Source organism: Amblyomma maculatum, chromosome 11 (assembly GCF_055883805.1).
Source record: "Amblyomma maculatum isolate TAMU_Amacu chromosome 11, ASM5588380v1, whole genome shotgun sequence".
In the NCBI taxonomy this organism is placed as follows: domain Eukaryota; kingdom Metazoa; phylum Arthropoda; class Arachnida; order Ixodida; family Ixodidae; genus Amblyomma; species Amblyomma maculatum.
Window position 1 is genome coordinate 66,447,685 of NC_139354.1, and position 25,885 is coordinate 66,473,569.

At 45.7% G+C, this 25,885-nt stretch overlaps 1 protein-coding gene across 5 annotated transcripts in view; it reads right to left on the reverse strand.

The window, feature by feature from the left end:
• The window catches only part of LOC146174014 (vitamin K-dependent protein C-like), a 34,213-nt gene extending 9,396 nt beyond the window's left edge, over positions 1 to 24,817 (reverse strand). Inside the window, exons 1-5 of one of the 5 annotated variants that reach the window (XM_084583293.1) lie at positions 24,760 to 24,817; positions 19,351 to 19,393; positions 18,426 to 18,505; positions 12,124 to 12,221; positions 2,920 to 3,061 (exon numbers count right to left, since the gene is read on the reverse strand). In XM_084583293.1, the coding sequence (XP_084439419.1) occupies positions 2,920 to 3,061; positions 12,124 to 12,221; positions 18,426 to 18,505; positions 19,351 to 19,393; positions 24,760 to 24,762 (366 nt within the window). In that variant the 5' untranslated portion in view covers positions 24,763 to 24,817. Of the gene's footprint in view, positions 1 to 2,919; positions 3,062 to 12,123; positions 12,222 to 18,425; positions 18,506 to 19,350; positions 19,394 to 21,142; positions 21,538 to 24,759 lie in introns of those variants that run through there. The other 4 variants (XM_084583291.1, XM_084583292.1, XM_084583295.1 and 1 more) reach the window with 4 other exon arrangements.
• Positions 24,818 to 25,885: the final 1,068 nt, after the last annotated feature.

Sequence of the window (25,885 nt, forward strand, 5' to 3'; positions counted from 1 at the left end):
GGAAGACGTTCCAGGAAGAGGCATACATTCCAGGCTTGTGACAGCGCTATGCCATGATTACAAAAAAAAGAGGGACTGTGCTTTTACACGGCGCGGCAAGGCAAAACAAACTAGGGTGTGAATAGGGGTATGCGGCGCGCCCTCGGTGTACGACCTCTTCCAGCCAATATGTCACACGAAGATCATAATGGTCGGCGCCTGGCGCGAGCGGAAGCCCATTATGTGGCCCTTTTTAATAGATACACCGGCATTGCACTCCTTAAACCGGCTTTTTAAGACGTATACCGCTACTGAACTCATGAAACCGGCTTTTTGAAAACGGGTTGGTGGCACGTAGGCCACAAGATATATAGAGCCTCCTCCCGGCGCTCCCCCTGATAAAAACCGGTCGTCAGGTCGGGGGAAGCCCGTACCTATTTTTTACCGGTTGGGTGGCCGGCAGTGGGGATCCAACCTGGAATCCCACACCACCCGCAGCCGAAACGGGCGATCAAACCACTGTACCACGGCTGCGCCCGACATTATCGCAACAAAACAGGTGTATACTCCGTGGACGCCTCCGGCCCTCACCAGGGGGGATGGTATAGGCCGCTGTAGTTTACAACAGCAAAACGATTAACGGTCTCACCTTCAGAACCCACAGTACAGGACACTCAAAAGAGGTGGCTATTGCTCTCGCGGCCTGACACTCAGATTCAAAATACATAATTACCGACTTGCGAGGAGCCTGTCGGAACGTCAAACAAGCCTGGACTCCCTTCCTACCCTAAAGAATCTACTTAAATTGCATACGGGATACGGACCTCGCACACCGTTACCTTATATGGGCCCCTGCTCATCAGGGTTTTGGCAGGAGGCGAGGCAGCAGACGCAGCCGCCCGCACGCTCTTTCAGCGGGCTGTTTTCTCCTCACTCCCCACCCGATCAGGAACCCGATTTTAATCCAGTCTACACCTTCAAAGATATCACGACGTACTATCAAATTTGCCATCGTCTTTACCCCAGCCCATGTGCAGGCCTCAAAAGGCGAATGAGCGGCTCCTTCTCCGCCTTTTCACCAATACATTGCTGTGTCCGGCATCTCTAAAGCATTTTGAGCCCTCCTTTAGTGGCAGCTGTCCGCACTGTGGGGCGGTGCCTTCGCATTCGCTGAAGAAAATCGGTTAGGTGAACGAGAGGTTCATCTAGACTCTCCGATAACACTACTTCATCATCCATGTAGGCCATAGCGAACGTAAACTTAGTGTCTGCAATTACAATGTCAATTACCCACTGAAAAGTCGCAGATACATTACGTAAACCGAAGGCCAGCCGTACAAACTCGAACAATCCTCGATGGCAAGTAAAGGCAGTTTTCTCAATGTCATTACGGTCATTCGGGAGAAGCACAAAACCTCTGCTACAGTCAAGAGTAGTGAAAAACTTTGCTGATCCAAGTGAATGCACGACCGAGTCGACTGATGGAAACGGGTAGGAGTCTCGAACTGTTGCCGCGTACAATCGTGATATGTCACCTTTCTTAGGTGCGAGAACAACAGGAATGCCGAAGGGCTTTTTGAGGGTTTCAGGGAACCAGTGGCTAGAATTTTGTCCAGGGCACTATCCAACAGTGCCCCCTTGTGGACACTCAGGGACTTTATCGTATCGGACGGGCACCGCCAGTGTCGATGCTGTGAGTCAGAACGATGGCCTTTCCAAAAGCCTCCGTGAAAATTGTAGCGAAGGGCCTCAGTGTCCTCTCGATACTGAATCTTTCAGCTGAAGACCCCCTGAAGGACTTCAAAATGGCAACAATACCACTTCCAGTGGCGGTGGCCTAAAGGCTTTTGTGGCTGGGCTGCGGGCTTAAAGTAACTGTTGTTTCGTGCCATGCTGGTAAATTCTGTTATAAAGATTGTGATTATTCCCGCCTTGGCTATGAAGTTACGGCACAATATCACTGGGCAGGAAACGCACGAAAGGTGTACGAAGTGCTGTGTGATCTTTCGCCCATTGATAGTGACTAAATAGGCGGCCGAGAAAGACACGAGGCAATAGCTATGCAAGCGCAGACAAGAAGTGAAAAGCAGACGCCGATGAATGTATGGGCGTTATGGGAAGGATAAATGCTACGCTCGGGAAAACGGGCGCGACGACCGGCACTCTGCGAGCCGTGTCAGCCGATGACGTTTTCATGGGAGAGGTGAAGTCCCCGAGGTGTTATTTTGTGTTTTTTTTTCTGGTCTCTCGGAGTGCTATGTTCAATGGGGAGCGAAGGAGTGTCATTTTCAAACACCAATATCTGTGGTTTTAATGAAGCTAGCTCAAACATTCTTCAGATGGAGTAACTAGTGAGGGAGTACGTATCTCTCCGCAGCTTTGTTTTATCTTATTTTAGGCATTTCAATGTCAGTTTAAACCTAGCCATTGCGTCTGCGTGAATATTTAGCCTAATTTCTTGAATATCAGGTGGGAAACTAATGACTTAAGGAATAGACTAATACAACAAAAGGGTACGAAGAATATTACAAGTGACAGCACAGCCCTGGAGATATGTTCATATTGTGCATTTGTTTTCAGTCTCGGTTGTGGCGCTTGTTTTTTTTTATTTTTTTCTAATAAATTCCTTAACAAGGGGCTGCCACATTGCTTTAGTTAACGCCTAAAATTGTCATTTGTGGTCATTTCGGGATCGCATCACGCAAATTAAAATGCCGACTCCTGATTATAAATGCAAAGCAATTGCCGAGTGAAAAAGTGTGATCTGTTTATTGAACAAAACACTCCATTTGCAGGCATGCATCGACATAGTAAGTTGAGAAAGTTGAGGTGCTTGGTACCTCTTGATACTAACACACGCTAGAAAGCGATTCTAATATTTGGTCAGCAAACAAATTCAACTACTGAGGATAAATAAAGGAAACTGAATTAGGTGATTACCATGACCAGGGCGATATCACTGCTCAGCGTAGTCTCCGAAAAGTCTGGGTGGATGAGGATGTGACTTGCCCTCACCCGATATCCTTCATATTTCTCTGAACTTGAGTAGAACACCGTCACCGACCTCGGCATAACGCCTTCCCTGGAAAGCATAGCAAGACACCGATTAGGCACCTGCTGGCCATTATAGCAATGAGGTCAACGACCGCACCCCTCCACAGCGACACTTTAGATTTGCAGTTACTACCAGCTAAAGAGGGTAGGAGTATATAAATTTTGCCAACCGAAAGCAAAGTGAACAAGACTTCTGGGCAGCGGCGCCACCTTTGTTGTCATTGTACAACCTGGACAGGCAGTACTCGGCATTCAGACTTCTACACTTAATACCAGCTCACTCAACCGGCTTCCAGCATCATAACGTTTCTGCAAGACCCGGCCTTAATAAAGGAGGAACTGGCCTCATTACATAAATCAGTTACCATCTCGAGAACTAAACCCTATTTCCTGAATAAAGTGCCTTCTTTCTCGCTAGTAATATTACAAACCCTTCACTACGTCTTCAGGGCGCACAACAACGAAAAATTCCTTAAATTCCTGTTCCCAATTCCAACTGCCATAGCGGGACGGGGCGAGTCGGCAAGCGACTTTTCGCTTTGGTAAGGATTCAATAATAAGTATTTAGTTGCTAGCAAAAGTGTAAATGCAAATGTTTTAATCCTGCTCGAAAACGGCCAGCTATGTTGTTTCGGTCACGCTACGACTTACGCTTCTGTATTTATAGGCCTTCAAAAATTGCTATCACGTGGCCGGCTGTCATTTTAAATCATTCGCCACATTCGTAACACCTAACTTCTTCGGAGAGGGCACTGTAGATAAAAACGTGTCTCTAAAGTTGGGCTGCTATCACAAGAAATTATTTTTTTATTTCGCCAGGTATCTTTATCAAAAGTTAAAAAAATCACCCTTCGTAAGTTCTGTCTTGATGAAAACCATATACGTAGGCGTCTTTCGTACAGGTTTGCAGTATTCGCATTCACAATTTTTCTGTGAGCAAAATAGCTAACAAAGCTACTTAGGCTTTGGAAATTAATAACTTTGGTGAACCAAAATATAACAGATTAGCATAGGTGACAATGAACAGGTCTTAATTGGTTGGACTAGGCTAGGGCTTACCGTATTTCAAAAACCTTGGTTATATTCAACTGGCACATCCTATTTATACACAGTACATACATACATACATACATACATACATACATACATACATACATACATACATACATACATACATACATACATACATACATACATACATACATACATACATACATACATACATACATACATACATACATACATACATACATACATACATACATACATACATACATACATACATCATACATACATACATACATACATACATACATACATACATACATACATACATACATACATACATACATACATACATACATACATACATACATACATACATACATACATACATACATACATACATACACACACACACATACATACATACATACATACATACATACATACATACATACATACATACATACATACATACATACATACATACATACATACATACATACATACATACATACATACATACATACATACATACATACATACATACATACATACATACATACATATACCAGATTAATGTAGGTAAGTTTAGGGGCTCATTAAAATACCAGAGTGAAAGAAGCCAACAGCCAGAGGGGCCTAAGAAAGCAATATGATTGTTTCTTTTATATTATTTCTTCTGCTGACACATTCATTCTATGGGTAAAATGTATTGAACCAAAGAAAACGACAAAAAGCGCGGTGCTGCTCGGATAGGCAAACACGACATCCGAATACTGCGCCGGGCACTCTTGATAACTGATATAGGGTCAATCGCACAATCCACTTTTGGGGGCTCATAACCCTGCTTGTAACCAAAACTTCAGAGTGTTCGCCGCGCCACCCTCACCCAAAGCGATGGACGTTGCACACCCTTTACTACCGCTGGTGTCATGTAGAACGTGATATTGTCACGGAGTAAGGTCTGGTCAGAAGTCACCGCGGGACACAGTAGTCACAGAAGTCACAGTGCACAGGGAGGCAGCAAACTGGCAGGGCACGCCTCAACAGTAAAACTTCGGTTTCTTCGACTCGAGGAGGAACGCCCTGATTATAAGCGCAGAGGAAGACAAAGGCTGCACCGTGGCATTGCCAATTCCGGGTACAAGAAGCATCGCCCCTATGCTGGAAGTGTGTGCTAGAGATAAGAAAAGAAGAAAAAAAAACATTGCAGGGAGGGCAGTTACTCGGCGCACAGAAAGAGTCCACACAATAGGTCGTAATACGGTTTCAGGCGGACCCCGTGGACCACATCAGGGAGCACGGAGCATTGGGACCTTTCAAATCCATCAAGAACGACCTCATTGGTTAGGTCCCCAACTGGTCATACCACTTTGTATGGGCCACAGTACCGACCGAGAAGTTTCTCGATGAGACCTCGTCGACGTACACGAAGACAGACCCAAACATGGTCTCTGTGTACCAAGCTTCACGGCGTCGGAGGTTGTGTCGTTGGACATCGCAGCGTTGCTCATTCTGAATTCGCAGCCGGGCAAGCAAACGGGCCTATTCGGCGAGGTGCAGGAAGGTGTGAACATCAGCTTGTTGGTTGTCGCCATCTAGATGTGATAACATGGAATAAAGCATCGTGGTCACTTCAAGACCATGAACCAGACGGAAAGCTAACATGTTCGTTGTTGCTTCGACTGCGAAGGTAATCTACAGTAGCACTTCATCCCACGTTTTGAGCTCTAAGTCGACGCACATTGGGAGCATGTCAGCGAGTGTTTGGTTCAAGAGTTCGGTCAAGCCGTTCGTTTAAAAATGGTATGGTGTCGCCATCCTGTACTCGGTACGACTGTGAACCAAGCTCTGCGGCAGCAATTCGGCTGTTAATGTAGCACCTCTGTCATTGAGCAGAATCTGCGGTGCGCTATGATGCAGGACAATGCAATGGATCAAACACTTTGCAACCTCTGGGGCAGTACCATTGGGTAGAGCGGAGGTTTTCGCTTACCCGTTAAGGTAATCCGTACAACAATGACCCATCGGTTACTGGAATGTGAAAGAGGAAATGGTCCGAGCATGTGCATGCTAATCTGTTGAAAGGGCCTCGATGGCGTGTCAATTGTCTTCAAGAATCCAGTGAGTTTGGTTGGCGGCACCTTATGATGCTGACAGCTGCGACACGCTTTGACAGAGTGTAAAACGTCTGCGTTAAGTCAGAGCCAGTAGTACTTTTCCTGGAACCTCGCAAGGGTGCGGGTGACTCCCAACCGTCTGAAGGTGGTTCATCACGCAAGCTTATAAAATTTCATAGCGCAGACACATAGGTGCAGGAATCAGGTACGGTAATTGGCTGGCGGAAAGGTTTTTCTTCATGAGAACACCATCGTTCACGCATAACGATGAGAGAACACGCTTGAAATCTCTCGGAGTAGTTGTACATGCAACATTTAGATAGTTCATGATGTGACAAACTTCGGGATCTGCAGATTGTCTTTTTGCGACGCACTTTGCGCTGATAGCTTTTACCAGTGTGACATCACCAGGAATTTCGTCGGAGGGTGAATCTACAGGGGCACGCAAGAGGCAGTCGGCGTCCGAGTGCTGGCGATTAGATTTGCACGTGACAGTTATGTCGAATTCCGTAATCGGAGACTCCATCTTACGAGACGGGCTGACGAGTCCATGAGGGTTGCGAGCCAACATAGAGCATGGTAGTCAGTAGCCGCTTTGAACGGTTTCCCATATAGATACGGCTGGAATTTCGACGTCGCCTAAACAATGGCTAGACATTCTTCCTCTCTGGCAGAATAGTTCGATTCCGCTTTAGACAGACCGTGACTGACGTAAGTGATCGCACGTTCTTGGCCGCCCTGGTTTTCAACTAGAACGTCGCCCAGGCCTACCTTGCTTCAATCGGTGTGAATCGCCGTGTCGGCGTTTTCTTCGAAGTGAGCCAATATAGGAGGTGCTTGTAGGCGGAGGTGAAGCCCTTGCAATGCTTTCACCTGTGGTGTGTCCCAAGTGCAAGGCGTGTCTGTCTTCGTCAGACGCGTTAGGGGCTCAGCGAGTCGAGCAAAATCTTTGACGAAGCGCCAGTAGTAAGTACGTACGCCAAGAAATCGTCTAACAGCTTTCTGGTCTTGGGGCGGAGGCAAGGTGAGAATAGCTGTCGTTTTCTTGGGATCCGGCAGGACACCAGCGTGGTTTATAACGTGCCTCAGGGTTTGTTCTCGGTGCAAGCAAAATGACACTTCTCGTTCTCTAAAGTTAGGCCAGATGATGTTGTGGCTTGTAAAACTGTTTCAAGGCACCAAAGGTACTCTTCGAAAATTGAGGCGAAGACCGCAAAGTCGTCAAGGTAAACGAGACATGTCTGCCACTTGAGATCTGCAAGAACGGTATTCATAAGAAATTTGAAAGAAGCTGGCGCAGAGCACAGACAAAAGAGCATAGCCTTAAATTCGTAGAGCCCATCCAGAGTAATAAACGCCGTTTTCTCTAGGTCCCTCTTATCCACCTTTATTTGCCAGCATCCGGATTTCAGGTCAATTGAAGAGAAATATTTCGCGGAGCAGAGACGATCCAGAGCACCGTCGATTCGTGGCAGTGGATAAACGTCTTCGTAAGTTCGGTTAGCCGGTGGTAATCCACACAAAATCTCAGTGTACCATCCTTTTTCTTTTCAAGAACGACTGCTGTAGCCCACGTATTCCACGAGGGCTGAATATATGACATCGTCGCGAAGCATCTTTTACTTGGCGAGTGTAGCGGCGCATTCAGTCGGAGACACTACGGTGTTATCCGTAATAATGCGGTGCTTGGCGAGGTCACTTCTGCCAACGCGTGAAAAATTGAACATGATCGCCAGATAGCGCTGAAGGAACTCGTTCACTTGTCGATGCTGTAGTTGAGAAAGTGCAGAGTTAATATCGAACTGTAAATTGGTGGTAGGCCTCTCGAGCTTGGTAGATGACAGCGTCGAAAGTCCGGAGGCGTTTCGAAAGTCCGTGATACCGCAGATGTGAGCCACGACAGTCCCAATGCTTAAATGCTGGTGCTCAGTGCCATATTCGTGAGTGGGATATCTTATTTTCTGTCTTTGAGGAGAACGACTCCTCTGGCTACAACAAGACTGCTTTCGAAAACCAAGATCTTTTTGCTCTCCACGACACCTTCAAAGGTTCGCAGTCTCTTCGCCGCGAAAGACGTCATCACGCTGGAATGTGGCGGAATAGTGACGTGATCATCAAGAATGTACAGTGCTGCCGGTCGCTCTGAAGCACTGTGTATTGCGTTCTGAGTCGATAAGGTCACTGACTGAGTCTGCAGGCCTATAACTGTTAAATTTCTAAAATCCATGCCAAGGATGACATGGCGTGAACACTGGGAGTACGACGAAGGGTGCTAAGTACATTTCTTCCTGCATTGTTACCCTAGAAGTGCAGGTACTGGTCGGCTTGATCAAATGGCCTTCGGCAGTACAAATTTGCGGGTCTGTTCAGGGTGTAGTCGCCTTTTTCAAAGTGGCGGCGAATGGCCGACTCATTAAAGAATATTCAGCGCCTGTATCCACGAGCGCTGTCACATCGGTTCCGTCCACTGAAATTTGTAGGACGGCGGTTACAGCTGGGTATTATCGGAACGTGGCGGGATCCGATCACGGCTGCGGTGTGGCACTAGCCGGTTTCGTGTCGTGGGAGAACTGAAGCGCCAAGGCAGCGGATCAAGTTGGGGCGCGTCATGTGGTCGTGAAACGGTGTCAACATTCGGCTTCAATGATGGAGAAGGTCGAGAATTTCGTCGATGAGCAACCTTGCCCCCAAAGGCTGCCGCTTCCAGTTCTACCGACGGGGCTAGGGGAGTGAACTCGCGTCAGGCCGGCATTTGAACGTGTCTGCGAGGAGTAATGGCGTGGTGACGGCAACCGGGAATAGTCCTAGGGCATTTGGGATGTTTCAGCCAAGTACTCGTCAATGGCAGGGGGACATTCATCACGCTGCGGCTTTCGTGCATCGGCACAAAATTCCAGGAGACCCACTCGTCTGGGATAGCTATCGCGGTAAAGGTTACCAGCTTCGCCACAGTGGTAGCACAAGGGACGATGATCGCGAGTGACCCAGACGTCGCTTTTGCGTGGACGCACCTGAGGAGGTCGAGCGGGAGGTGCTGTACAAATGTATGCAGGGGCTTCTTGATGCTGACTGGGAGCTGGAGAGGCACGACGAGCGACTTTGGTGTAGGTCATGGCCTGTGTTGGTGTTGTCAGGAGTGGCTGGGGGGAGTGAGGGACTGGTTGATCTCTTCCCAAACCATCTGCGAGAGCCAGGATACTAGTGGCGGTACTTCCGTGGAAAATATTTTTGCAGCTCCTTATGATCTCGCGGAGCATGTTAGTGCCACTAGTGTGGACGATGGCGGTAGCAGTAGTGATGGACGGCCGCACGTAGTGCTTGGATCGCATCTCTAGCGTCTTCTAAATGGTAGTGACCTCGGACAAAAATTCCCAGATGGTCTTGGGGGGACATCGCACTAAGCCGACGAAGATCGGTTCCTTAATTTTCTTCATGAGATAGCGAAGTTTTTTCTCTTCAGACATGTTTGGATCAGCCCGACGGAATAGCATCCTCATGTCCTCAAATTAAACGAGGACGCACTCGTTAGGGAGCTGAGCTCTCGCCTGTAGGAAAAGCTCGGCGCGTTCTTTGTGGAGAACGGTGGTAAAAGATCGCAGGAGCTGGTCCTTGAAGATATTCCGCGTTGTGATAGTAGTCTCATTATTTTCAAGCCATGTGCGTGCTGCACCGCCCAGCGAAAAAATACATGCTGCAGTTTCTGGTCGTCGCCCTAGCGATTGTACGGGCTACCTGCTCAAATGCATCTAGAAAGTCTCCCGGGTCGTCGCCTGGAGAGGCCTAGAAGGTGGGTATCTCCCGCGGCTGCTGCAACAGGAAGGATGGCGAAATGGTATCGACCTGCATCATTGTGGGTGGTGTGTTGTGGCCAAAGGTGGTGCTGGAGAAGCTGGTTGCGGCATCGCAGTAGGGAGAAATTGCCGAGGCTCGAATTGGGGGTCAAGATCTCGACGCCGTCGGCTACACTGATGGGTAGGCGTAATTTCGATGGTAGAAGATCCCTGAGGGCTGGAGTCTCGGCTGGTTGGAGGTGTTCGGAGCATGGGTTGCGTTACCCAGCGCCTGCCACCAGACGTCACGGAGTGAAGTCACGGGACGCAGACGTCAAAGTGCACAGAGCGGCAGCAAAGTGGGCAGGACACGCCTCAACGGTAGAACTTCGGTTTCTTCGCCTAGAGGATGCGCAAGCTCGCGATCAGCGCAGAGGAAGACAAAGACTGCGCCGTGTCAATATTTCGCTGAAAAGGACACGGTACCATGACATGCCAAAATCAAAAATTGAAAAAAGATCCATATTTTTTTCTTGACCTCGCAGACTTCATCTACATGTATATATAAGATATAATGTGCACTTTTTAGCCGCATTTAGCATTGCAAGCGATGCCTATCTCAAGCGATGTTTCAGAGATAAGAGTGATCAATATTAATAGTAGGGGGCAGTGGTATTTACTGTTTAGATGTGCTATTTGTAATTGCATCATACCTTTCCGTGCACACCTAAGCATTCGCACGCTATGAGCCGTTCCTCACTCGAACTAGGTAAGTCATAGAAGCCCGCTTTCGAAAGCAAACGACACCCAGAGAATTTTTTCGGGCCGTTGCGTTCAGCAGTACCTCAGCCCACAGCTTTCAATAAAAAATATTGTATTTCGGTGCTAATGATCAAAAGCGTGATTGCGCCTTATGGAGATGGAATGAGTTGCAGCTTACTGTTTTCGAATGAAAAGCAGACATTTCCAAGGATAGATTTTTCAATCGCTAAAAGGGAGTAGAGCACGAAGAACAATAAAAGACATTTTACCTTCGTCAGTAAAACGCGGAAGTCAACTTCGACTTCAGTGGCAGCTTTCAGAGGCAGCACCAAGGCGCTTTTCACTGCAGAAAGTTAGTATACCGTCCTTTTCTTGTGCAGAAGTCACGAGTCTGAAGTGTCGGGAAGATATTTCTTCTGAATGTGCAAAGACAGGGGCGCCGGTATGTCTGCCGGACAAGCGTCAGCGTACTCAGAGAAAGCCCAAAACTATGGCTAGCTCAGTAGAACGCTTCCTTCACTGTAACTGTAAAGCCCCGCAACAACTGTAATGAACCCCAGTCGGAAAAAACTACAGAAAATGTTCTGATGTTAAGACAGAATTTCTATGCGGTTTTTGGCGGGAACCCTGTTGTGACAACAGAAAATTCTGTCGTAACATCATAAATTTCTGTAGTTACGACAGAAAAGTGCTACAGAACTACAGACAACAGAAATATACTACAGAAAAACTACAGAACTACAGAAAAGTACTGCAAAACTACAGAAAAATTTGATGGTTACGACAGAACTACAGGGTATTTTGTGGTATTTTTGACACAGTTCTGTAGTTTTTTTCGACTGGGACGCGTCAGGGAGATTGAAAAGCAGGCCTTTTTCTTTTTCACTAGCAAACTTTGCCGCGCAAATCACTCAAGTGGCACTAGTTCTCCCAGATATCTAAGCCGTCACACGCAGTACGCCGCCCTGTGCCAGTCGTGAACTTGCTGTAATCTCGGTAAAGCTTGTTGCACCACACACGCGTAATATATTTTGAACCATCGTACAACTTGCCGGCCCTTCGGGAAGTCATAAGATTGCGCGCCAGAGATCTCATTATTTCACGTAATGACACCCTGTCTTATGAAGTTCCTTCCATGAATTTCATTTCATTTTTACGGTATGGGCCTACAATGCAAACACGGGGGCCAGTTGGTTGATCATACTGGGGAATACTGCGCTACTTGTCTTTCACTTCTCTCGGTCTATCAAGTAGAGCAGTATTCCAAGGTATGGGCCTATTACAACATATTTTTATTAATATTCGCTCTCTGGGCTGCACCAGGGCACCATAATAGTAATGTTTCCAAACGGGAAATTACGCATACGACAGTTTATGCCTGATTAGAGAAACGTTGCTAAAACAGAGTTCTCTGAATGTGCAGAAGGCGATACCTGGTCATGCACTGCGCATTCGTGACGACATGCATCTGTGTTATTATGGTTCCGGAACAGGTGGCCATGGCGTCTCCCATCCGAATTGAAAGCAACACCTGCAAATATATACGAGCACTGAATTCAGCTTTTGCGCCGTCGGCGCCTAAAACGATGCTTTCGTTATCTATTTACTGTGAACAGTTAAACCACTGGACCAAAATAGAATGTTCGGCCAGTTCGTAAGTAGAAATTTTGAAGGGAAGATTAGTAAATGAAAAATATTGAAAACAGAAGCGTGTATATAACTAAAGGCAATAAGGATTAGTACCAAAAATGCTTGTTCGCTGAAGCAAATGCTCATGATCAGTCCATCGCTTGAGAACGTTTTCGTACAGCCGGTAGCAATAGTAAAAAAACAATGTTCTTTGGTTGCATCACCGAAAGGCCCACTGAAGAAGGGGGGGGGGGGAGGTTACGGAGGCTAAGGGGAGTAGAAAAATGAATAGATGTTGAATGATCGATCACCCTTACGCTATATTTTTTTTTTTGTCTAGCTTGAGCAGAACCAGAGCAAGCGGTGATTGAAAATGGCTACTGAAAGTTTCTACTTCATTTATACGCCGGAGCGCGCTGCAACAAAAGCGAAAAAAGAAATTACAGGCCAGGACAATGCTTTGACCCCAAACACGTCATATCGAGCAGTTGGTTTGTTTACTTCGAAATGGAATGCTCGCTCTGTTCGCTTCGTCTGTTTTCCGGCGTCAGCTTCTTTCCGACATGAAACCGAACTGAAGCAGCGGATGCGCAAAGCAGGGCGAGTGGCTCGGCAGCCATCGATGGAAATATTCGGCAGCGGTAATCGGATAATTGGCTATGAGCTGATTTATCCACACGTGCGCACGATGACTCCTTAAGCTGGCATAAACAGCCCAATGACTATCCCTGCCTCCTGCATGCCCGGCGGACCCGGTTAGACCTGCGCTTTTAGGCATTATACCGGCGCTTCGCTAATATGTTACGCGAGTGCTCCGAGTTAATAAATTATCGATTATAACTCACTATATACAAAAGTATACTCGATCGCATTTTTTATTCACTAAAACAGTGAAGAACTGCTTGGTTTGCTACAGTAGATGTTCGCATCAGAAAAGCAAATGATAAGGACTGCCTAGCTCTTATACTTGGGCAGCAGAAACATATGCCCACGCCTCCCTGCGCCTCCCGGCGCCTCCCGCGGGGGGCCATTCGAAACGGGTCATTGGCCTCACCTTTGTAACAAAAGTTCATCTTTCGTAATAACATTGCAGGGAAGCCCATGTCATAATAAACTCAGCTCGATAAGACTTGCGCGTGGCGGTCATCAACAACCGGTCATATTTACTCGCCACAAGTTTGGCCGACAGCGCTTGCTGTATCGCACAGCCAACCAGGTCCCAGCAGCGCTTCGAGGTGATTCTACGCGGCTTTTGCGATGTAAGCAAGCATCGATTTTATGTCACTGTAGCCAAAACTATACTCTATTGTCATTTTCTCTTGCTAAAATTTGCGGATTTTCTCCACAATCAGCAGATCTGGACGCAAGAAAACGACGCTCAGAAAGCTGCACGAAAGCGATGCTTCATCAATACGATTCCCGCGAGCATTTACGTGCGATCCTTCATTGTCAAAGCAAGATGACACTAAAGCAGCGCCTCTTCTACTAATTAATATTTCGAAGACCCGCGTATAACGCGGAAATTCGGGCGAGTTCTATCGAAGCGAGCGGTTCCGCCTGACAAAATAAGGACATGCCAATGAGCAACTAGTTTCCGCGATATGAAACATTTTGCTCAACTGTCAGAGAACAAGTTGGCGGGCGATAACGACCTGTTTCCGAATAGTTCATCTTTTTTGCAGTGCGATACTGCCGGAACAATGCGCGCTAAAGCATGCATTTACTTCACTCGCGAACGCCTCGGGTGTCCACATAAGGCATGAGCAGGCGACTTTCTCAGCTACCGAAAGTGTGTTCTTGACGTCCCAGCCGTCATGGCTGCCGCAAATGGCAGCTTGACACAAGTGACGTGGGTGGTATCAAGAAAGGTTGCAAAGTTCATCACCAGACACCACCCTATCTTCCCACGAATTTCAATAAAAGCTGGTTTTAAACAACATTAACAAATAGCAGGCTTTGTTCCAGGGAACTATACTATGGGGAATTACTCCAGGGCACTCGTTAACAAAACATGTTTATCAGTCGCCTTATACTGCCGCTCTCTTTCTGCGGCCTTTTAATATAGCCAAACAATATGTACATTATACAAAGCATCGACAGAAACTATCCCGCATGGCATATCTACTACCTATTGCAGAACAGTAGTCCCTCAGAGGTATTGCACAAACCGAATAATTCGGTTCTATACAATTGACAATAACAACGCTGTTTATTCACTTAAACTGTCATATATATAACCATCAGTTCCAGTATTATATAAGGAAACGTAACAGCAACCAGCAACTCAGGCAACCGTAGCACGATTATCTCGTTGCTGCAGCAACTTCCTTCGAATATTCAACATATTCATGGGTGCTTCAAAACTTACCCTGACAGGACTTGTCAAAGGAGTTTGAAATGGGTTGTGAAACTTTCCCTCATGTGGAGGTCTCACGGCACTTGCACAGAATAGCTTTTTTTTTTTTCAAAGGCTGTTGTACACTCCAGCAAGTGTGCTGGAGCGTTTGCTTAGCTCATCCGAGTTGACATCTTTTGCATTTTGTCCGTGTTCAAGTAGCCTTGAGTTTCGATGCCTTCCTGTTCGGCGGTTAGGTGTAGCCATGTGGCAGGAGAATGAACAAGACATTCGTTTTGAAGTTTACAAGACACCGGCGAAGTTTGGTGAAGAAGTCGGGCTCCTTGATGCTCTCAGGATTTACCTTTATTTTTTTACAGCGCCTGTATTTACATCCGTTTGTCTTGCTCGCGTTACTATTTCTCTTTATTTCTATGTATCGATACAGAAATCCAAATTCCAAAAAAAAAGTTCCTCCTGTTTCAAATTCATCTCCTTGTCGACTTCAACTCTTATCTAGTATCAAAATGTATGTCCCTAAACCACTCGTAACTCAGAACCAACACTATGCGCAGACCTGTGCCAGAAATTGGACTTGATGCCATTGATTCTCAGGTCATCTAACGTTAATCATAGATCTTCAAATGCAATGATGTGCTCTATGGCGGCGAGTATCAAAAGCTACACCAGGAATCGCAATGGTTTGGTACAGAAAATTATTTTGCATGACCTCCAAATAGTACTGATATTGCGATCTTATTAGGCATTTATAAACCAGCTTCCTAGCCCAGTAATGACAGTAGGGCATCCGTATCAGCATCTTCACCAATAGCACTATCGTACCGCTTCACAGCACTCAAGTTTTTCGTCAGGGATAAATATGATTTTCTTTTGAGGTGTGTGTGTTGGTCACCACTGCCGACCACATGATGATATTAGAGTTGTGCATAACAGAAGTTTCATGTGACTAACCAAGAACCCTCAAAGCTTATATTACTTTCTTCAGGTTACTGCTTGTCTTCAATAACTTACACGAGTCCACTGAGCTTAACCTTATTCGTGCCATATTCATCTTCTTCGCAACATCCCCAGATTCTTTTTGCTCTGCTTTTGTAAAAAGCGGCAAGCCGCAACTCCTGAATTTCGGTCTCAATCTATATTTTGTCTTTAATGCTAATTCCATCGTTATAAGAGCAGTGACGATATTACTCTGGACAAGTGTTCATTGACGGTTAGTAGTTTTGTTTTTACTATTTTCCTTTCTTAGCTTGTCTCGTGGTACTTTTGAACTTAACAGTGATGTCAGGCGTGTCTCCAGTTCTCTGTGCATATTCCCGTGCGATCGTTTTTCTTTGCTATCCCAATTTTATTCCAAACAAACTAAGTTACGCGAGCACTGTGGGGCTTATATAAAATGCACTAAAACACATCAAAACAAGTAGGCCATGTGTTTAAATGGCAGTGGATGCTCATTGACGTTTCACAGTGTTCTAAAGCCTTTATGACTTTAGAATCCAAAGCTTTTTTTCTGCTGACAAGATATGTGTGCATATGAGCCATTTTCTCGGCACTGTAAACGATATTAGGCGTGTTAACTAGAGCTTGCGAGCGTGAGAATTATGGCTAATTCAAAAATTGCTGATTTTTATTTCCTGGTCTGCTGATTCCGGTCCTTTACCCAGCTCTTTGGTATATACCTTCAGTGTACTGAGCCTTTCTGTCTGGCTTTGTTTTTTTTTTATTGTTTTTTTAAACAGTTCCAGGCTAACAACCCGTGCAAATGGGCAATAGGGTGCGTAGATTTTAGAAGAATTAGAACAGATTTCTTCCATAATCTCGCCATTGATCTGTGTTTAGTTGCTCAGTTAAGGACTTCTTGGATGGTATTTTGCTCCAGGAAATGAAAATCCATCTTGATGATGGCTGGTTGTCAGCTTGTTAATATCAGAAAATCGACTGCAAGCACATTTATAGCGCAAACCATAGGCATGGTATTGGTACTCGTTGGCAATGCAGTGATCCTATGTAGGGCCGAAAATTGCCAACACAGTAGCAATGTTGAGGCCTATGCTTTGTGCTGCATGGACGCTTGAACAATACCAGTGGCTCACATTAGCTGGCTTGAAATGGGTTTATAGCTAAACCTCCTTCCAGCCTGTGCCTAGCAACGGTATATAGTTAGGTGAAATTGCGTCTTTTCGCGGACAAATTTTAGACCAAATTGTGCATTTCTTTATCTGTTGCTTTGTGTGACAGTCAGCGATCCTCACATGCCTGCAGGCTATATATATATATATATATATATATATATATATATATATATATATATATATATATATATATATATATATATATATATATATATATATATATATGGTGATGACGCGAAGATATAGTTATAGATTCATCTCAAGGGAAGTTCTCTAATCAATGGTGTTACGAAGTGTTTCATGCCATTGCTTCAAGAGTTTCCTTTAGGTACATTTTGGCCATTATATATGATAACCCTTTGAGGGGAACTATATTTTTTTTTACCCTTTTAGTGGTTTTACGAAATGCTGCTACGAAACGGCAATTCTTGCAACACCTTCGATGTTCATGAGCGCTTAGAATTCGTTTTACTTCATCGGCGTTGTCTTAGCCATGGTTCTTTTGATGACCAGCGTTTTAGATGAGTGCGTACATTACGCTTATCTCTCCTTCAAGTAGCTGCCGAAAGACTCGGTAAATATCGCATGTAGGCGAGTTATTCTTGGTTAATTGTAAAAAACAAAAAAACGCGGGAATAAAAACATAGGATTCAGAAAAACGGAACGAAGATACAAACATGTCTAGTATATTTAATTGCACGCCAACACACATTAGACTTATAATGCTTGGCGTACTAATGACCCTCAATTTTTTTAAGTTCCCTTTTCACAGGAAAGCGTACAACGATTCATTCCCAAAACATTCAGGCGTTAGTATTGAAGTCACGGGCATGCTTCTGGAAATTGGTTACTGGCAAGGTACATAGCTTTGCGCTGACTGGTCGCTTCGCTGCGTGATGTAATAAGGCCATATAAGGCATTGCCTTATTGGCAGGCGCCACCATCTCAGTCATCGCCTTTGACCTGAGGAGGTGAAATATGAATGCAACCTTGCCGGACCCATCGATCTGTATTTATACATACGTAGTGCGTGTTTGAAGCAGAGCTTCATATCTATTTCAGATAGTATTTCATATAATGTGGCAGCTTTAGACTCAGCTGAAGAGTATGTGGAGATAGTTGAGCATAAATTAATATACATTCAATTTGCCAGTAGCAAAGTGAATGCAAGCGAAATACAAACCGTAAGAAAGCCGTCAAATAAAAGTGTTTGGCACTGCTTTATATACGCTTAACGACGAAACCTAAGTGTCCCTCTTCCCCTTATTGTTTCAATGTTGTGTGTCAAGTTTATCAGAAAGGCACAACCGGTGGCGCGGAGCCTAGCATGATGAGGGAGGAAAATATTCCAACAATGCCTAACAAGCAATGGAGTGTTTATAATAACCCTTCTCAGAGTTCTGCAGCTACGTCCATGGCAACTGTTGTCTCTTCACTCCTGACTTTAGAAACTTGCATGCAGCCAGTTTACTTTTACCTCTCAGCGAATACCAGAAGGCCAGAAGAGGATCATCAAAACTACTTTCACCCCCGAAAATAAGAAAGCATGTGGGGTTAATTGAGCCTCCTAGCAACTTTCATTGCTTTCTCTCAAACTCCAAATATATGTACATGAGCTTACCACCCATGGGTTCTGTGCCACCACAACATTATCCGGGGCAGCGAAGTCGGTGAATCGAGCCGCCAGGGCCTCACCGCAGTCTGCGTGCATCAGAACAGGACCAGTTTCACTTTAATGGTTTCTTCGCGTGTCGTATGCCCCCCGCGAGCAACCGTACACTGTTTAACACTAACTTGCCACTGCACACCAGTTACCAATAATCGATGCCGTACGCATGTCCGTGTTATATACAACCTCTCTAAAAGCATAAAGCCTAATGAACAAGCACTTGACTATGTAGTAGGATTCACTAGCAGCGATAGAATTCCCGAGCTTAGGAACCATGAGGACGACAGTCATGCCTAAATTCTAAAGATCCAGAATGTGGACGATGAAAAATGAGTAACCTTCTCTGCCGAAAACTGAGCTGTTGTATATTTTTAACAAAGGTTGTACATGAGAGCTAACGATTCCGAATGAAGCTAAGATGTACTGGGGAAGGATAGTGTATTTCGAGATTAAGTGATTGAGATGGAGGCAATCCGGACGCTGGGAAACCTTTGATTTTTTTTTGTTCTAAGAGGAAATGCATGTGGCTAAAGGTGCATATGGAAAGGTTCCACTTGTTGGAACACCTGCAAAAGTTTGAACACAGGTAAGCCAATGAAAACCACTTTTGTTATTGTAAGCCTCATCGGAAATAATACATGCACTATAGCAGCAATTTCAATTTCTGCTATTACTACTAAAAGTGCTGCTAGAAATTTGTTTCTGCATTTTTTCGCCTTTCACCAGTCAGCGGCCGGTCTATTAGATTATTTGCGTTTCATTACTCCGTGAAAGGGAGCCGTTAGCATCTATAATGTCTACAATTGGTCTTGAACGTTTAATTAACTTTAACAGCAATGACATCAAACGATACCACGCAACTAATGTTTTGGCTTACCTTGCCCGTTGAGGCTGACATTGAGATGACTGTTCTCCTTGGTCTTTGGCATTGATGTGAAGATACAAGAGAAGGGAATGGGTAACTTCGCATTCACGCACTTTTGTTCAGAGCTTCAAACCACATCGCCTCATTCATGAGTGAAACGTGGCCTACCTCTCCACTAGCCAGAATCCGAGCCTTTGATAATTGGGCCTGAGAAAACAGCGCTAACAAAGTCGCCAACAGAATATTCATTTTTACCTGTTCAGCTGATGTGAGACGATGAATCCCGTAGGCAAACTGAACTGAATGCTCGGATTGAGTCTCCTTATGAGATAACCTACAGTAGCACAACTGCAGACAACTCACAGAAGGTGCACTAGCCTTTAGAAAAGCTTTTCACCTAGGTGTCCAGCTGCTGCACGCGCAGAAAGTGAGCAGTGCGCATCTCGTTCAAAGCGCTCTCAGCCCAGCTGCGAATTTTGTTAGCGTCAGCGCTATTTGTATATAGGTGCAAAATTATTATGTAGCGGAAATTAAACGTTCACGCCTCTTTATTAATACCCGCCAAGCCAAAGCTCAGCCCTCCAAGACAATGTGCGCCAGTCTGGTTGTAAATGTGATAACACAGATAATCGAGCACTGCTGCCGTAGGTCTTCCTGATAAGATTTCCTGGAGCCCCGTGAATCATCCTTTCTTTTGTCAGAGTAAAAAGAAAATCGGTGATTTGACTGCGGACCGTGCACCGCATTCCGAGCGGCACGTACTGTAAAATCGGTATCTTATGTCCTGTCTTTGAATTTACTATGAGCATAGCTCGTTTCATATTTCTTTGTGTATCAGCGAGACTAACTTGACAACTAAGGGCAACTGTACATCCTATCTGCCATCTAATAGACTGAGCTGAGGCTGTAATAACTGCAAGACTATTACATGTGAACGAACCCAACTCATATGGAACTAATAAATTTATGGAGAATATTTGTTATTTAGAATACTCATGGCAAAATAATAAAGAATTGTTTTCGTTTTGGGGGTTTAACGTCCCAAAGCGACTGAGGCTATGAGAGACGCCTAATAAAGAATTCAGTTTCTAACTGAAAGTTACTGATCAAACAGCAGAAAAAAAAAAACAATTAAGGGACCATTAGGCCTCACCCTTAAGGTTATGAATCCTTAATGGTTTCTTCGCAGCGGGTCGCCTTATGAATCCTTGTTCGCATTCATGCAGGTTACTATTTGATTAATACCTAACACCTTAATTTGTGCATTTATTATCTTTCACATATGCATTGACAACATTTATTCATTTCAGCCTACCATGCGATGGAAGGCTGCCCAATTATGCAAATACCTTCCGATCTAGATGCTTAGAAAGCTTCTCCTTAACTTAATTGTACGGGTGTGCAGACGCGGCATAGGAATAGCTTGTCTTAATCCTGCCCAAGAGTCCTTTGACAGTTCGATTCCTATCTCGAAGTCCCACCTCAATCGAGAAGACCGAGTTGGTAGCGCCTGCCATATCATCTTGTCTCATTACGTCGCACACGCCGCAGGCCAATGAGAATTTCTGCACAATGGGGCCTTTTACACTATAGTGTTAATTTTGAACGTTAGTACCTGCATCTTTATGTACGAGGGGAAAGCCGTTACTCCTCCCGTCGGCCGCTTGTCTTGTGGGTTCTAGATCGCCTACGAAGAATTTTCAACGCGCCTAATTACTGCAATAATCTTGTAGCGCCCTCTTGGGGGGCGTCGGGAACCCGGATATTGCTCGCCGTCGGCGAAGAAAATTAAAACTTCTCCCACCTTTCTGGTCCCAGAACTCGCAAGTTTGGTTCCAATAGAGGCGCAATTTTGCCTTGCCCGCATCAGCTCGGAGACGACGCGATACTACTATGTCGCCTCGAGTCTTCCTCCCTACGTTGCCGGCAAGCTCTCAGAGGTTCTTTCCGCCCCCAAGGGTGATACACTATACCAGCACCTGAAAACCAAGGTGCTGGGAGAGTTATGCGGTCGGAGCGTTCCTGCCTTCAGCAGCTCCGTACCGAGTAAGACCTTGGCGATCGCCGCCCTTCCCAGCTTCTGCGCCAGATGCGTCAGCTTCTCGGTAAGAGCGATACCGCCTACCACTCAGCGTTACTTCGATACAATTTGCTCCAACGCCTTCCCCAGCCTATCCGCATCGCCCTTGTGGCGGCTGGTTGACGTCATCCTCGACTGGCTGGCTGAGCTCGCCAATAACATTAATGAGGCGACCTCACCATCCGTCACTGCTGTTTTGCCGCTTACAGACCCGATGATTGCGTGCCTGGGGACCCGTCTCAATGAGGTTGCCGGCGTGATCGCCGCACTCCACAGCCTACCCTAGGAGACCCGGCCACCTGGTCTCGATCATCGCACTCTTTCGCGCACACGTTAAGCTCGGATTCCCAGCCCTCGGGCTTATAGAAACGGGCACGGAAATCAGCGTTAATCCACCGATTAAGGCTGATGGATCCAAGTCGTCAGGGCAGTCGCACCGTGCTGCCAACGCCTGGTCTATAGCCACGTATGGACTGACTTCGCCGCACTTATCCATGGGTATTCGTCATCGAGGACGTGGTCTCACCTGATCATAGGCTTGGACTTCCTCTCATACTTCGACTTCGACGTCAGCGTGCGGCGTCGTCACCTTACTGACCACCGGACTCATCTCTCCATTTCGGACCTGGCTTCTATGGGCATCCGCACGCTGATACCTTCCTTCAGGTTCGAAAAAGTGCTGGCGGATTTCCCGGAGCTGGCCAAGCCATGCAACATCACTCAGGTGCCGAAACATATAGTGACACACCACATCGCCACCCGAGGTCAACCTGGAGCTGCTCGACCCCGCCGTCTCTTTGGAGACCGTCTCGCTATCGCCAAACGGGAGTTCAACCACATGCTGCAGCTCGGCATTATACGCCCGTCATCCAGCGCGTGGGTGTCTCCGCTGCATCTAGTGCTCAAGCGGTATCCCGGTGACTGGCTTCCCTGTGGCGAATATCCGACATTGAATGCTAAGAATTTCCGCGACAGCTATTCGCTACCCCACATCCAAGACTTTACGTCGCGCCTCGCCAGCGGCACCATTTTAGCAAAGTTGACCAGGGGAAGGCGTATCCCCAAATTGCTATCGAACCCACTGACATACATAAGACCGCCATTACGACGCCCTTTTGTTTGTTTGAATACGTGCGGTTGCCTTTTGGACCACGCAATTTGGCCCAAACCTTCTAGCGGTTCATGGCTGAGGTCACGGGGGGCCTGCCGCCTGTCTACGCATGGATGATGTCCTCATCGCCAGCCCGACGCCTGAAGATCAAAGGAACAGCAGTACAGCCTGGTTGTGAACGCCTCCAGGTGTGTTTTTGTTGCCTCTGAGCTCGGGTTCTTGGGTTATCACATATCCTCGGGAGGTATCCGCCCTGTCGCCTCCAACGTCCAGGCCATCAAGAATTATCCCCATCGTACAACACTGCGCCACTTACGGCAATTCTTGCCGCTGGTAAATTTTTCAAGGGGCTTCATCCCAAACTGTGCAGAGCTGCTTCGCCTGCTCCCTCATCTCATGCGGTCAACCCTGGCCCGTCCTGTGCCATTTCTTGGTAACCAGAAGCCCTGGACGCCTTTACTGCCACAAAACAAGCAGTCGAAAAGGCCGTGCTTATAGTCCATCCGCGCAGCAACGAGCCTACGAGATTGATGGTGGATGCCTCCAGCGTGGCCGTCAGAGCCGTCTTACAGCAATACATTAACTCCGAGTAGAGACCATTGCATTTTTACTCTCGGAAGCTGCTTCCTGCTGAGACCCACTTGAGCGTCTTTGGCCGAGAGCTCCTGGCCATTTACTCTGCGATACAGCACTTTCAGCATTTTGTAAAAAGATGCCAGTTTCACGTGCTGTATTCCGGGCCAACTTCTCGAAGTATGTCTCACGCGAACTCTGCCAACTCGCTTACATCTCGGAGTTTACTACCGACATTCGCTATGTGTAAGGCGCCACAAACACTGCCGCTGATGCCCTCTCTCGTTTGTCTAAAACGGAAATTAACAATTAATACAGCCTCTGTGCAAAATTGAACGCGAAGAAGCAACTGTTGGACTGAAAAAAAAAATGATTTAATGATCTGAGCGTCGCGTATTCCTATTAAACGAGGCAAACAGCTCTTATATTTGGTGTTTAGCCTGCGGCCGTAGCCAAACCTGTCTCCCGCTTTCTCATTTCCAACGAGAGCAAGATGCAGACGTTTTAAAAAACCAACGCAGAGGTCGGCATATCTGCGTACGGACACTAGGTGTATGCAATACGCAAGACTCGAGCTGCGTATGACGCGTGCGCCGTAAGCACGCAGGCCGCCTACGTACGCAAGGATTCTACGTATGCTTACGTACGTAGTACTGAAACTCTAATAATACGCTTGCAGGGAAAGTGTTTAGAGCTTTCAGAAATTAACGCAGTGAGCGAAAAGTTTTGCGAAAACAAAATACAAGATTGCACTCAGCTTTTCTTAATAGCCTAACGGCGAAAGGCTGTCCTCCATCTTCCTTTCTACCTCTTCTGCCTATATATCTTCCCTTTAACCTGTATCTTGCGTATTCGTCTATTTGCTATAACTTCTTTCCTTTCGTTGGCTTCGTCGCCGGCAATATCGGCATCTCAGGGCTCCTCTCCTTGACATGAGAGAATGAAGGCCTAGCTACCCGTGAGGGGAAATTATATATACGACGGACCCGATTGCGGGGTTCTGCTAGAACTTAGGTCGACGTCACAACCTATTGTAACGTCTCTCGGACACATCTCAGAACTACACGAAAACATCTTGCGAATGCAAGACTTTCACTGTGAGCCTAAGACTTTCCCCTTAAACTTATTTAATAGTATTGCACAAATAGCGATATCGTACGCTTAATGCGCTAAGCACGAACCGTTTAATGCAATAATTCTCAAAACATTTTATGTGCGCTGGCCAAAGTGTCGACAATATAGGTGCAGAGAGAACATTTCAAAATGTCGCCTTTGGGAGCTTCGCACAAGCACACACAGTTTGTGATAATATTGTTCTTGTTATTTTGCGCACTTTGAGCTGAAGCATATTTATTTACAGCAGTTCTCGCAGCTTTACTCAATCTTCACTGAACAAAGCAACTAACCAAAAATATATCAAACCTAGCATTCTATCATGTACACATATGCACTAAAGAAGCCATGATATGCTTCAAGATGAAAACGAGAAAACTGTTCAAAGAAATAATGTATGGCTTTTCCTTACTATTCTTCCTTATTTAAAATTTAGATGGCGAAATTTTTGGAGTCCTCATTTAACATGACATTTCTCAAAATCAAACTGTCAAAAATGAAGTTCGAATGCTGATGATTTAGGTGCCGAAACTTGGAAGCTCACCATCTCGAAAGGTCACAGCATGGGATACCATTCTTCCATTCGTTTATCTGACGTCGTGTCAAAACGCATATAACGATATTTTATTAGGTCTGTGTAACTTTGTACGATGTGCGGCTAATTAAGAATGTTTAGGCACATAGGATGTTCAATACATTCACTGAAGCATCGGGAAAGCTAATAACCTAGATTATGGAGTAACCCACAAAGTTATCCTTAGCGATACAAACTGCATTTCAAAAATACATGTATGTGCTTTGTCGAAAACTACTTCATGCAGTGTAAGGACACCATGTCACCTGAAACTAAAGCAAAAGTAGAGTTGTAAAGCGTGCATTTGCATGGTAATTTGGAAATAAAGCCGATAAAGTTTCCTCATACAATAAGCTCAAAAACTGCTCAAAATTGGCACAAACTTGTTTCGCGGCCTCCAGTTGGCGCCGTGAGATAATTACTTCGGTTTAAATGTTCAAAATAATGACACTGAAAAACTGAGCGGACAGAGTTCATGACGCGACAAGGGTAATGGCTTCCGTTTGCGGCTCCCATTGGTGTCTCCCGTGTCGTACTTGTAGTTTCCTGCTCTAGTAATGACTAAACAAGTAATTTTCTCTATAATAGGTCGTGTACTAACTAAAATACAATACTAGGCTACCGAATTATTTGGGAGAGCACCCGGGATATACATATATAAGTGGGCCTATTGCATGTACCGAAAGTTCGAGTTAAATTTTCCCAACAGTTCAAAAACTAAATATTTAAGGCAGGCGAAGGAAGTCAGTTGAATACTGCTTCTTAACCGTCTAGCACACCATAGGCCTTTTGTAGCGAAATCTACACTGCGGTACGTTATCAAGCCGTCGGCGTGGCACCTTGGCATAGTGAAAGACGATGAAGAAAAAGAAGAAGGAAAAGAAGAGGAAGAAAAATAAGAAGTAAAAGAAGAACAAGACAGATAACTCGGTAGTTCGTAGAGGTGAATGACAACAGCGAATTTTTAGGACAGAAGGTTCGTTCGAACATTGTGACGGTGCAGTGCCCCGGAGTTCGACGTAGAGACGACGTCATATACTATAAGTATTCCACACCCGAATGAGAATTATCAACGACGAGAGGCAAGGGGTGCTCA